At 35.9% G+C, this 13578-nt stretch overlaps 1 protein-coding gene across 12 annotated transcripts in view; it reads left to right on the top strand.

Moving 5' to 3' along the window:
• Positions 1-13578, top strand: part of LOC128680802 (protein madd-4-like) — a 328414-nt gene that overhangs the window by 281409 nt on the left and 33427 nt on the right. For all 12 annotated transcript variants that reach the window (XM_064436822.1, XM_053764226.2, XM_053764227.2 and 9 more), the window contains exons 7-10: positions 3722-3866; positions 10180-10309; positions 11035-11150; positions 12401-12501. In XM_064436822.1, coding sequence (XP_064292892.1) covers positions 3722-3866; positions 10180-10309; positions 11035-11150; positions 12401-12501 — 492 coding nt within the window. The remainder of the gene's footprint in view (positions 1-3721; positions 3867-10179; positions 10310-11034; positions 11151-12400; positions 12502-13578) is intronic.

Below are 13578 nucleotides of genomic sequence, written 5' to 3'. Positions count from 1 at the left end.
AATTCGTCACGAATCACAAACCCCAGTCACGAATTATCTATATCTCGAAAACTGACAATTCTCGATATTCCGAACTCTCCAAACAGCACTGCCACACTTTGACCGGGTATTTTACATAATTTCATATATTATTTAAGTGGCAACTTTGCCCGGGTTATTTGCATAATCCCCGCCAAGTGTGGTGAGCGAATACTAATTTTTAAGAAGTTCCGATTCAGTTTTTGCCGTTTTTTGGGTGAGAAGTTTCGAAAGATTCGACTTTGGGAAAGATTGCGATGTTCTATTGTATAGTTCTATTGTATTTACATACCAACTGGTTTCTATAGGATGCTAGCAACTTACCAATGAGAAGAATCTCCGGTGTATAGCTCTTTCCCTTGATTGACTATTACAATCACAAAAGAAGTACCATTTGAAGAAATGTCAGTGCATATTTTATATTAACTAGCGCCCCGTCCCGGCTTCGCTCGGGTAAAAACGGGTGAGAATCAAATCAAACAGTTTTTGAGTAAGGATAAATCCTTACTCAAAAACTGTGTTTCAAATTCAAAAATAAGCGACAATTAACTATCTTTAATCAAGTATAATCTTGTGTAAATTTTATTGCTCTTGCGGTAATATTTTTTTATTTTTATTTCTGTTTAACTAAACTTATAGCTGGAATTAAACGAGAAACCATCGCATTTTCTTCCAAATCATTCCCAAGATTGCTCAGCTCCAAGATTCAAATTTCTCCAGTGAAAAATGCTCAAGAAGGTATCCTCCTCCTATAAAGTCCTCCAATCTAAATAACCCGTCGTCATATATCACAGTGGGAAACTTGTGTGGAGGAGTATTCCGTAGACTGACTTCACGTCAACTGGTCCCGCGAAATCAGGACGCGTGAATAGAAGACAAATTATTTTTTTTTTAATGTTTTTCCTTCGCTTAGCTAAGCAACACTACTGGCGAAAGATAACAAAAGTATTTTTTTGTCACTGTTAATGTACCGTGTCATATTTGATGACACTATTTTTCATCTGAGCGCTTTATGACCAAGGAAGTAACCGGCAGGTTTCTTTTTAAACTAATAATATAATATACTAATAATGTAAATTAAATAAGTGACTTGTCTACAAAAGTTATTACAGTCTGAGCGATTTATATGCGGACAATTAATATTTGCATGCTATAATAATATTTTTAGCTAAACTTTTTTTTTTGTACATACGTCACAAACTTGTAACTTGTTGAGCAAATAAAATGATACAGTTCTTGCTTTTTGTTCTCCAATTTGCACGAACCTTGGCATCCTTAGCTCACATTGGCATGTCTAACGATTATTAAAATTCGTGTTAATATAAATGTTTGGGAGCGAAGTCAATTGACGGAATATTTCAGACAGATATTATTCAAATCATTCAAAAGCATGTCATGACTTTTATGAATATCGCCATGTATTGGTGAATATGATGAATTAATCTTTAATTAATTCATCAAATATTTTGCGATGAAATGGTGTCAGTTGATACATACTTACTCTGGCCCCGTGTAAAATAATCCATCAACTCGTCCCGTCTACTTCAAGCGGGATCAGTTTACGGAATACACATGCGGCGCTCAGACAGAAGTGAAGTTATACATGGATTATGATACTGATAAAAAGGTAACTTGGCTCTGCATACTTTTATGTCTCGTTTTATGAGACTTGTGTCTTTTATCATTTATTTTCAGGTTTAGGACCAGAAATACCTGGACGACCGAGCTTTTACTTGACTGTGCAAAAATTAGGGTAAAGTTTCAGGAGTTTTGTTGAGATACATGAACAATTAGAGACCGATAATTATTTTAGGAGGCTCTTGTCGGTGGATTTCCTTACATTGTTCTCTCTCCAAAGCCGACTCCTTCACCTACTTTACATCTATTGTACATGCCCTCAAAAATGCCATGTTCTTCCTTATGAATCTTTATAAACAGATAAACCATAACAGTAATTTCTTAAACAGTCGTAAAACCCAGAAAACTTTGAGTATAGCATAACTGTCCAATATCGGTTAAACTCCCAAGACTTGTATTCATACATCGCGTCTCTTCACACATATGGATCGAGAGGGAGATAGCACGCTACTTTATTATGATAATCGGAAAATTTGCCACATTTGCGGGGAAAGCTCTCGACTCGATTTCGCAGCCTCCGAATAAATCATGAGCCGTCATCGGTATATATAGAGGCAGTTTATAAAGCCGTAGACCAATTTCTGCTTTTATCGCAATGCTACTGACAATTTGACTTTTCATTATATTTATCTAAAGGTCTTTTTTTTTCGAGTATGTTACTACACGTTTCGAGTGTGTTACTACAAGTTTCGAGTGTGTTACTACACGTTTCGAGTGTGTTACTACATGTTTCGAGTGTGTTGCTACACGTTTCGAATGTGTTACTACAACTTTCGAGTATGTTACTACAAGTTTCGAGTATGTTACTACACGTTTCGAGTGTGTTACTACAAGTTTCGAGTGTGTTACTACACGTTTCGAGTGTGTTACTACATGTTTCGAGTGTGTTACTACACGTTTCGAGTGCGTGTTTACTAACACTTGTGTCAAATCGTATTCAAGCCGTCATGGCATGACTTTCTATGAATAATGTCGTCTGTCGTGGGTTGAGTAGTCGCATACACACTAGTAGGGCGAAGTGCGGGTTTGCATTCACTTCTCACTATCGAATCGATTCGCAGTGAGACGCAGCGAACCAATCACATTGCAGTGTAGTTGTCGTTGCGTCACAATGGCGCAATGTGATTGGTTCGCTGTTGTAACGCCACGCATTATGACCTTTTTAGTCATATCGCGTGCGCGCTGGCATGATTTTTATATCTTTCAGTCTAAATTCAAAATTTTAAATTATTGTTCCACTTGATATTTTGAAATCACATTTTGACTCATTCATTACCATAACGATATCGGCACGTACCACACGTACGGTGTAATAATAATAAAATATATATATAATAAAAAATCTTAAATTATTTATAGACCCTTGAAGGGTCTGTATTTTACTTATCAATTATACTATTATACAAATGTCTACCTTTGCCTATTTCTACTCCAACCCTACCTGAGATTACCCTGCCACCTAACACTGTGTCTCATTTCGAATCGATTCGATGGTGTGAAATGAAATGTTAACCCGCACTTCGCCCAATCAACAAGTTTTAAATGGATTTGTCATACATGTCACACAAGCTTTTAACTTATTTTTTTAAATAATAATGAGATGAAATAAATCTGGAATCGTGTGAAAGTTTCCTCACGATGTTCTACTTTAGAACCTTCACTCGATTCCAGATTTATTCCGGAAGCAAGTGGTAGTCTACGAAAACCACATACTACATATCATGAAGAGTCCTACCTAACATACCTACCTACCTAACAAAAGGTGAATAGATCTTTTGCTTGCTACACTCCAGATCTTCGTGGGATATTCGGGATATAAAGTACCTACTGTGTGTTCCAGAATCCGATATTTCAAACACTAACCAAAACATATTTGCTTATGAAGATTGTCCAATGAAGCTTACGAAACAACCAACAGTAGAAAAATACAATAGGAGTAAATGCCGTGCTAAAACAACAAATATTTTTAACGAATTATTTTGGTGTCTTTAGCTTTTTGGCCAACATCACATGACGATCCTGCCAGTATCTTTTTAGTAAATAAAATTTATGTTTTTGTCTTCAGCGCGTCGGCTGTGACCTCCGGGTGGGGTCGACTCTCCGTGTAGACGAGTGCGGTGTTTGTGGAGGGGACGGGTCGTCATGTTCGCGGCCGAGGTACCACTGGCTCGCGACGCCGGGTTCACTTTGTTCTGCCACGTGTGGAGGTGGTAAGTTATTATATAATAATAGTTGCTTCTTCGGCAGCGGCGCACAGGTTATAGTTGATGTTAAAGTGATTAGTGCATCTGAGGCTTAGCTTCCTATTTATATTACTACATAAAATAAAACAAACACGCTTCCTGTCTGTTTGTCTCTATGTACTTACTTACTTTTAAATCTCTATAACTACGCAACGGATTTTGATGCATTGTTCACTGTTATTTAAACAATCTAATTCCGAAGCTTTATGAAGCCGGGCTAAGTTGTTAGTTTATTAAGAAATAGCTTGAATTCGCTTGACTGCGACGAGAGCAAACCCGGCTAAGGTAATCTATATTTGTTTGTACACAACATTATCCCGTCAAAACCATAAGAATATTGAACAAATCGTGTTTACTGACAAACTTCCCGACAGTGAGATGTAAAAGAAAATATTTCTAAGGGTAAGAAAATGTTTTGACGCGGGATAAACAAGTTTGGAAGTCCATAATGTCCTGATTTGCGAGTTTGTGTTGGTGTTTTGAATAATCTATATATATAACGTTTTACGTTACTGAGTGACTGACTGACAGACAACGTACAGCCGAAACAACTGGGTGTAGGAAGCTGGAATTTGGTGTGTAGGTTCATGGGGAGTGTAGAGTGTGCACTAAGAGGATTTTTGGAAATTCTACCCCGAAGAGAGTGAAAGGGGTGAAAAATGTTTATTTGAAAGTTCTACACCGTTGAATTTAGTGACTTGAAAAATTGTTTACAGCAAATTAAAGAATAAGCGTTTCAATTTCTGAAAATTAACCCTCAACTACTTTAAAAGGGGAAGGTGAAAGATTGTACGGGACTTAACAAGACTTGGACAAATTTCAAGATAAAAAGCTAAATATGGAATACGCGATAAAAGAATGACCGAGATTTTACTATAATTATAATTCACGCGGGCGAATCCGTAGGCCTAAGCTAGTATACAATAAAATAGAATAGAATCAAGTTTATTTAAAAAGCCACAAACACACGCGTAACATTCAAAACAATAAAACAAAAGCAAGTAGCAAAAAAGCACAAATAGAATTGCTCAAGTTAGTCAAGGTATTCAAAGACCAACACACGCACTGAATATCGACATAAAAGAGTCCCTTATTTTATTGTTTCAAGAAAAAAACCTTTGCAGTAGAATACCATAGTCTAATAAAAACTAATGGTGAACTTAGCTGAAGCATAAGAAAAATAACTTAATATAAGCGTAAAAAGGGTAACTTAATAAAACTATAAATATATTATTTTTAAGACAACCATGAGTAGTCATTTTTAAGCGTGTTATTAAATTGTTTTAGCAAGTGGCTCTTGTCCCGGTATATAGCCTGTGACTATGGCCATACTGCCGAGGCACTGTATTCCTCGTAAAAGGAAAAGACGTGGCTCTGTAGCGAAATTCCGGTGATTTATCGGCAGCTCCCCAAAATGTTGGATGGCCGATATAAATTACTGGGCTTGGGCAATTAACTATGTCTCGAATTAGTTCCGAAATGAGATATTATTTTGCAGAGTGCTACTTCTTAAGGCGTGTAAGGCGCACACTCGCGCCACCATTTTACTAATTTGGCGAAAAATAAAAAAAATATTTTGTCAAATTATGCCATACTAGCTTTTGATCGCGGCTTCGCCCGCAAATATTTCCCACGGGAACATTCCGGGATGAAAGTTCCATCTCCATACTTTTAATTATATGTATGCAAAATTTCAAGAAGATTTTGAAGTTGAGTAGATAGAGCCCGAAGAGGTGACATACAAACAAACTTTCGCATTTATTTTTATGATAGGATTAGATAAAGAATTTTAGTAGAATGTATTATAGTTTTATGTAACACTATGTAGTCACAGTTGACCAAACGGGTATTTCATTAAATTTGCGTTTTGACAAAAACGTTCATAATATTCGCTAATTGGATTATGACAAATATCTTTTCAATTTTAATATCAAGCTAGTTTTATTAAATTAAGTTTATTTTCTATAAATAGGGTCATTGAATTATTATTATGGCTGCGTGGGAGCAGTGCAGTGCTTTCTACGACCTGTATTCATCCATTGAATTGAAATTCACTTTTTTTTTTATTCAACTTAGGATTATATCAATTAAAACTAAGCATGGGTTGCACCGTCAACTTTGACATAAACTTTAACGTGCGACAGAAGAACACAAAGTACGCCATTTTGTCTAAACGTCATCGGCGCGCACCGTTAAAATCAACTCTTTGATGGTGCCAATCACCCTAAGTCTGCAGTCGACTTCAAAAGCGCGGGTGAAGAAGAAGCGACGCAACAAACTTCGTCGATAAGGAAGGCCAGTGTCCCAACAGTGGGGACATTAAAATGGCTGATTATCATCAACATCGCTGTCGAGTATAGCTATAAAATAAATAGCAACATTGTTTTAAGTGCTAATTCTTATCAGGTCATCCATCTTTTCATGCTCTTAATTAGCTGAATTCTCGTAACAGTTTTTGTAGACTTGCGATTATCGCAAATCGAAACATTTTATTTAATATTTTTAGTCGTAACTTTTCAATGGCAAAAGCATTCAAATTTGTATATGTAGTGTATGCCTATATTCACTTCCCCTCCACTACTGTGATATAAGTCATAGCGCTGCGAGCAAGCGTTCAGTTGTTTACGAGACGGCGAGACGCACAGACGTTGGAGCATCAGTCAGGTGGCTGTGATGTACAATTACGTGCCCCGCTCGCAAGTATACCACAGTATACAAAAACAAAGCTTGTGGATTTTTACTTTCTCTCTCATCTGAGCGTATTCCCGGTTCTTTCCTTAGCCGTTAAGTACCGGAACACAGGGACCGATTTTGTACTTTTTCGTCTCCATTTCGCGATCTTAGACAATTTGATCCTTCATAAGATACAGAAAGCAAGAGACCTCATAGAACACCTCATAGATCTGACGTGCTTCGAGTCACGCAATAAAGTTCTAAATGGAACTAAAAAGGAATCAACGTTTATGTCTTCTAATTTAGCTAAATAAAGAAATAAATAGAATAAGATTGGCAGCAGTCCCTCCTGATTCAGTTTTCGAAGCTTGAAGTCTGCCATACTGCCTAGGAAAATAGCAATAAATAATCGCAAGTCAAGTGTTAACCGACTGCGGGCAAAGGAACAGTGCTGATTTATCGTCGGTTGTAATGTAGATCTCCGTACATTACGCCTACAATTAACTGTGTTCTATGCTTTATTTTATCGTCACTCTCTTCTGTAAATACGAGTAATTATGTTGAATATAAAATCAAATTTTTATCATCACATATATTGTTTTAACAGTGTTAATAATGTGTGAATGGTTCTCAGAGCGATTTAACCCTTTAAAATTTATTTTATCTATGGATTCGACCGCTGTGGCCGTACTATCATTATGACCCGTAAATTTTCTTGAGGAAGGAATGAATTCCATTTTCAAAATTACAGATATAAAAACATTACATTAAAATCAATCATATATAAAACTGAAATTACTACAATACAGTACCTATATATTAATTATTTTAAAGTTATATAGTAAAACTAATTCTTGTGTTTGTTAATATTTGAAAAATTGTAATGACAGCGCGGAACCATCTCTCAAAAATAACTTATTTTTTTGTCAATAAAAATTATAAACACATTTTTTTTATGTATTTTAATACATCAGTTTTTTATTTTACAGAACTCTGTATTCACGCCTTTTTTTGGTCTTGATAAATCCCCAACACGTTTCACGGTCATTTTTCAGTATTATAAATTCTCATCTCTTCTTAAAATATGCCCAACCATCCTAGCTAGAATATATAACAGTTTTCATTGAGTAATTACACTATATTTTATAATTTTTTGTTGATCATTTGGCGAGTTGAAAATTTGAAACTGTCCAAATTCTAGTAGTAAAGTAATCTGATTTAATAATTCGTCGCCCGCACCGTACCATACCAGCCTACTCCTGTTATCCGAAGACAAGCAAGTGGGCTCGAATTTCCCATTTTTAACCCTTACGAAATATATCTAAATAGCCGCAAACACTGTCCAAATCTTTGGGACACACCACAGAATAAAAAAAAGACAATAGAAGTGTCATTGTGTCATTATCATATTTTCAACAGACATGGTTGGATAGAATAAATATTTTTTTATTAATATCATATTGGCTTATGTCCGCAATTTCGTCCGTTCGTAGCTTTGTACCTTAATATGCTCATGACTTATTATTGTCTTTATTTTTAACTAGATGTTGTCCGGGGCTTCGCTCCCGTAGGTATTTTGAGATAAAATATAGCCTATAGCAATCTTGGATAATGTACTACCTTCCAAATGGTGAAAGAATTTTTGAAATTGGTTCGGTATTTTCCGAGATTACCCGCCTCAAAAATACATACTCACAAACGCTTACCTCTTTATAATAACGTACAGTATATAATATAGATATATCGGTTATCTAAACATAACATATCGCAAGGAAGTACATACCAGATTTTAGGTTAGAAAATCCGCTATTCCTTACCACCTTATTACGCAATCGATTTGAATTTTGGTTGATACATTGAACATACATAGCTATTGACAGAAAAAAGGACGCTTCTATTTTGTTCACTATTCTTAGTTCTGTATTTCACCCAGACCCGTGTCTTTCGGTGCTAGACATTTCAATTGTTAATTAGACCCCAATGATAAATGGTCCCAGCGACGGAAGGGTTGAAACACCGCTTTGTACTTAATAATTGTTGGGGTTAATTTTTTTGGGCAGTTATTAATGATTACATTAATCAGCTCTTTATTTGACTATATTTTAAACTCTTTCGATAGAAATAATTTAAAATTCTTCTCTCAAACACAATAAAAAACATACTAATTAGTAGTAATAACACAACACGACGTCCAGATTTTTCACCATCCTATATAACCCTTAGTCGCCTCGATATGATATCCACGAATATTGAGTGGTCTTAGCATATGGGAACCACATGTTTCAAAAGTATTTTATTGCCCTATTAACTTTAAACAAAATACATAGGCAAAGGTATATTTTAACCTGTTCCGTCCCCCACTGCTGGGCAAAGGTCTCCCCCAAGTCTTTCCAGCTCTATTCGAAGTCAAATCCAACCATTCCATTTGAAAGCTTCGCTGATCACTCTAATGCTTCCTTGATAATATCATACATATCATGCAACTTAAATTCTCACAGTTTTTTTAGGGTTCCAAACTTCAAAAGATAAAAACGGATTCCATTAAAGGATTACTTATAAAGGAGACATTATTACAAAAGAGCCAAAGTTTCCCAATATTGGACCCCGTTCCATGGTATTGGATAATCATAATACAGGGGTATTAGTTGTCCATCTGTCTATCCGTATGTTGACAAACAATTTAACAATTTGCACAGGCGAAGTTGCCAGCAAAATCGTACATGTCTAATATTTATCATCTGTCATAGGTCATTGGTAAAGATATAGTTTCTATGTAAATATTATCAGAAATTACTAAAAACACTGAAATCTTGTTATTATGTGTCTTAAACAAGAACACAACGCACGTGCTTGATCATGAACTAACAGTTATTCCAAATTATATGTTCGTTTTTGTTATTATTCAAATTGTGATGGTTACAGTTATTAGTGTAGATATAAATAGTGGTAATGATGATTTGGATATTACAAATAAACCAGAAAACAATAAAGGTAAGGATACAAACGATGGTAACAATTATGGTAACATTATTAACGTAAATCTTTCTTTTGGTTCTCAGAAAGTCAAAATAATAGTAGCACATTGTCATACTTCTCATAAATTATGTTCAAAAGTTGAAGAACCGCTCTATAAATAATTATTCACAAAAACTTAGTTATTAATACATAATCTATTTTAAATTTCTGTCATCAGGAAGTATAAATGACAACTAAAACAGGATTTTCCTGAAACTCATACGGAAGAAAAGACGATGCGGTGTAGAAGACAGACATTTTGTAGTCTTCTTTACTCTGAAATTCTGTGATCTAGACTCTTTTTTATATACCACCAAGCAGACAAACACTCATGCAGCCCACCTGATGATTGTGGCAGCCTTTGGACGCTTGCAACACGCTTGCATTTGCAGGGGTGTCATACGCCCGTTGCCGTCTCATGGCCTGGGGTCTTTTGCCACAGTACCCTAAAATTACACTGCCTTTTTCACCGGAACACAAGAATGCAAACACTGTCAGTCTGTCGGTGACAGAAATATAAGAATTATGTACCCATGCAGATGATCTTTTCTACTTCTGGTCTGTTCTTTACTCGATACCTTTTTTGTTCCAGGCTACAAAATGTCCTTAGCCGTCTGCCGAGACCGCCTCACAGGCTCAGACGCACCCGAAGAACTGTGCGACGCGTCCAGCAAGCCTCAAGCATCAGTCGTAAGGTGTAACACGCATCCTTGTCCTTTCAAGTGAGTCATCTTCAACATCCTGTCCTTATTCATAATATATTGACGTAGTGTCACATGTAGTGATACTAATAAACAACTATGTAAAGCGTTATGTAATTCTCAGCCATCAGTGTTCGTTAGATGTAGTGTAACAAGAATCTTTGTCCTTCCAAGTCTTTAATATCCTCCATTGCATTGTCATGGTCTTGATGTACTTTCATATGAATTGTTAATTTTGAATATCTAGAGTTATGTATTGCATATAGAAAGCTTCAGTTATTTTCCTATATCATCCTCATTAAGTGTCAAGATCCGATACTATTCAACTAGTTTGTGATGCGTCCAGCTCGCCGCAATCTTCAGTCGTCAAGTGCAACATGCAAATCAAGTGTCTCCAATATCCTCTTTGACATCATCAATATCTTGATACAGTTTATATAGATTGCTCACAAATGTCCCGGGACAACTTTGAATACTTACAGTAATCAAGCGTGTGTCGTTTTCCTTATTATTATCTTCTGCATCATCACATTATACTTTCTCATCTCAGCGATTTATCCAATTAGTGTTTTATATGTGATGGACTGAATTCAGTTTCAAGCATTGCTTGCGTGTTTGTTATACCAGTTAAATCAAAACATTCTTTATATCCGATTTCGCCGAAATGTTGTATTCAAAATGCAGGAATTGTCAGAATTTTCAAAAAAAAATCTCTGAAAATTGTACGAGAAACTGTTTTTTCCCAGATGGTACGTTGGAGAGTGGTCGTCGTGCAGCGTGTCGTGCGGTGGTGGGGTTCGAACCCGACGCGTACTATGCGCCAGATCGGCAAATGTCACAAAGGCTGATACTTATGAACCAGGTAATATTTTTATTACTAATAATGAAAATACGTGTCACTTATGTGTGACTACAGTTTCAGTTTCATTTAATTGTCTTTATCACGTACAGTCGGCCGCATATTATTATTCTTATTTTGCGTCTATAAGCGTGGCAATAGAGGCGAATGTTCAATGAATTTTGGTAACTAGATATTTTGTTGACATAACCATATCTTTCTACCTCTATACTAGTTACATTTGTTTACTCTTCAGTTTTAAAATAGAAACAATTAAACTTGATCATCTTGATTGCGTAGTTAAAATAATATCAGTAGTTACTCCGTGTATATTAATGAGCCAATCCTATCGCATGATGGCGGCGGATTGAAACAGAAATAAATTCCTCTACAATGTTGAAACATCGCGAATTGTTTGGGTAAAATACATTTCGTATTGTACTCTGTTTGCTTTCTTTTGTTGGATTTGTATTTTGATACAAAAGGTAAGATATTGTGCAATTTAATACTGGAACAGACCGCACACTAGCGCCATCAATTCTCATCAAATTGTTTTAATTAAATTTCAGCGGAAACTTAAAAATGGTTACAAATTTTGCTACACCAGATAATTGATTATTAGATAAATATTATAGTTTTCTACTGAATAAAGTTGCCACAATTTACTAACAAGAAAACGGTAGCCACCATAGATTTTAAAAAAATGGTAGCCATCAAAATCCTGTCATAAATTGTGGCTAGATTTTAAACAATGGACAACTATATATGGAAAGACAGTTTCCCAGTAGTGGGGACATTAAAATAGCTGAAAGTTTGTATGAAATAGGACCGCATATATTTTTCTTCTAAGTCTTATTCCACATGGCCGAGAGTCGTGATCATTACGAATGTAACACCCATCATGACTTCCTGGACAATGGACATAGAGTAATTTACCATAGCCAGTAGTTGACGCCCGCCTGTGTATCAAAAGAGCCCAGGTTCGAATCCTATCATGCCACAATTAGTTGTATATTAATCTGTCTAATATATAGTAGTTTTCATCGACCATTACTTGCTTTTTCGGTGAAGGAAAACGTGAGGAAACCTGCACACTGGTTCATTAAATTGTGTGTGAAATGGAGAAGGCAATGGTAAACCACTCGATTAATAGTGCCAAGAAAGTTGTGTGTGTTTCGTTCGACGTAATGACCACGACCCTCAGCCGTGAGGAATATGGCTATGATGAAGAGATCGTGTATTGTGATGTCTATAATCTTTATGAATGTTATCAGGGTCGAGCCCGGAGCCAGGTTGTGTGTCACCAGCCCCAAGATCCACTCAGCCTTGTAACCCTCGGGAGTGCCCGTCCTGGATCGCTGGACCGTGGTCAGGGGTAAGTACCATCTTCACGATTGTGTTATAAATAGATAGACAACGCACATGACATACGAGTAGTTTACTATTTTGACACTAATTCCCTGACTGATCTTCAAAATAGATCTCTGATCTATGGATCAGAAGAGCTGTATTGGGTAGGATTTAATCCCACTAATATTATAAAGTTTGTATGTTTGTTACTTCTTCACGTTCAAATGGCTGGGAATATTTTTATTAAATATGGTATTGAGGCAGCTGATACCTTTGATGAACACATAGAGTACTTTTTATCCCGAAAGTACGCGATTCCCGTAGGATTTACTCAAAACGTCTGATAGTCAATGGCGCTTTATAAAGTTGGTGGCGCTAATGTGCATTAAAAGCGTCTAATAAGTATATTTTTTAAATAATAACGCGGGTAACACACGGGCTGCAGGTAGTGCCTAAATAATATAAAAATGAAACAATAAAACCTAGGAACATCTAAGATCTGGAATATCTTGTGATACAATTATCTTACTCGTAATAACGTCAGTTCAGTCGACTTCGGCGAAAGTAACTTAACCGGATCTACTCAGCTTATATGTACCTTTGAGAACGTGTCGATTTTAGCCATAATTCGAATAGGTGCAAATCATTATAATATATATATAGTTTTCCGCGGGAAAACTAAACAAAAACTTGTAAATATTCCCACCCAACATTTTCATGTCCACAAAAATATTCCAACAAAACTTAAAGCATAGACAACAGCGCACAAACTATTATGTTTTGCCTCAAAACTTTGTACATAGGACTTGAGGGTCTTACGAAATGTGTGCCTTTAATACCATCGCGTGCCACCTGGAAGCCTTCGGAGAAACTTTGTTTTGCTACTTTTAGATTGTTTGTTTTCTCTACTTGATATATTAAAGCTTTTCAAGGTTTATCGTCTCTATCGTCTATCGTCTTATACGGATTTAAATAACCGTCAACAGGGAACAATCAACTAATATACAATACACAAAACAAATACCTAATTTTAAATGACAGATAAAATAAAACTATATATGATATTGTAATTCTATTAATTTAAAATTAAAAAATACATAAA

The sequence above is a fragment of the Plodia interpunctella genome, chromosome 25 (genome assembly GCF_027563975.2).
Source record: "Plodia interpunctella isolate USDA-ARS_2022_Savannah chromosome 25, ilPloInte3.2, whole genome shotgun sequence".
Classification (NCBI taxonomy): domain Eukaryota; kingdom Metazoa; phylum Arthropoda; class Insecta; order Lepidoptera; family Pyralidae; genus Plodia; species Plodia interpunctella.
The sequence above is the reverse complement of the archived record's forward strand: the minus strand, read 5'-3'. Positions and strand labels throughout refer to the sequence as shown.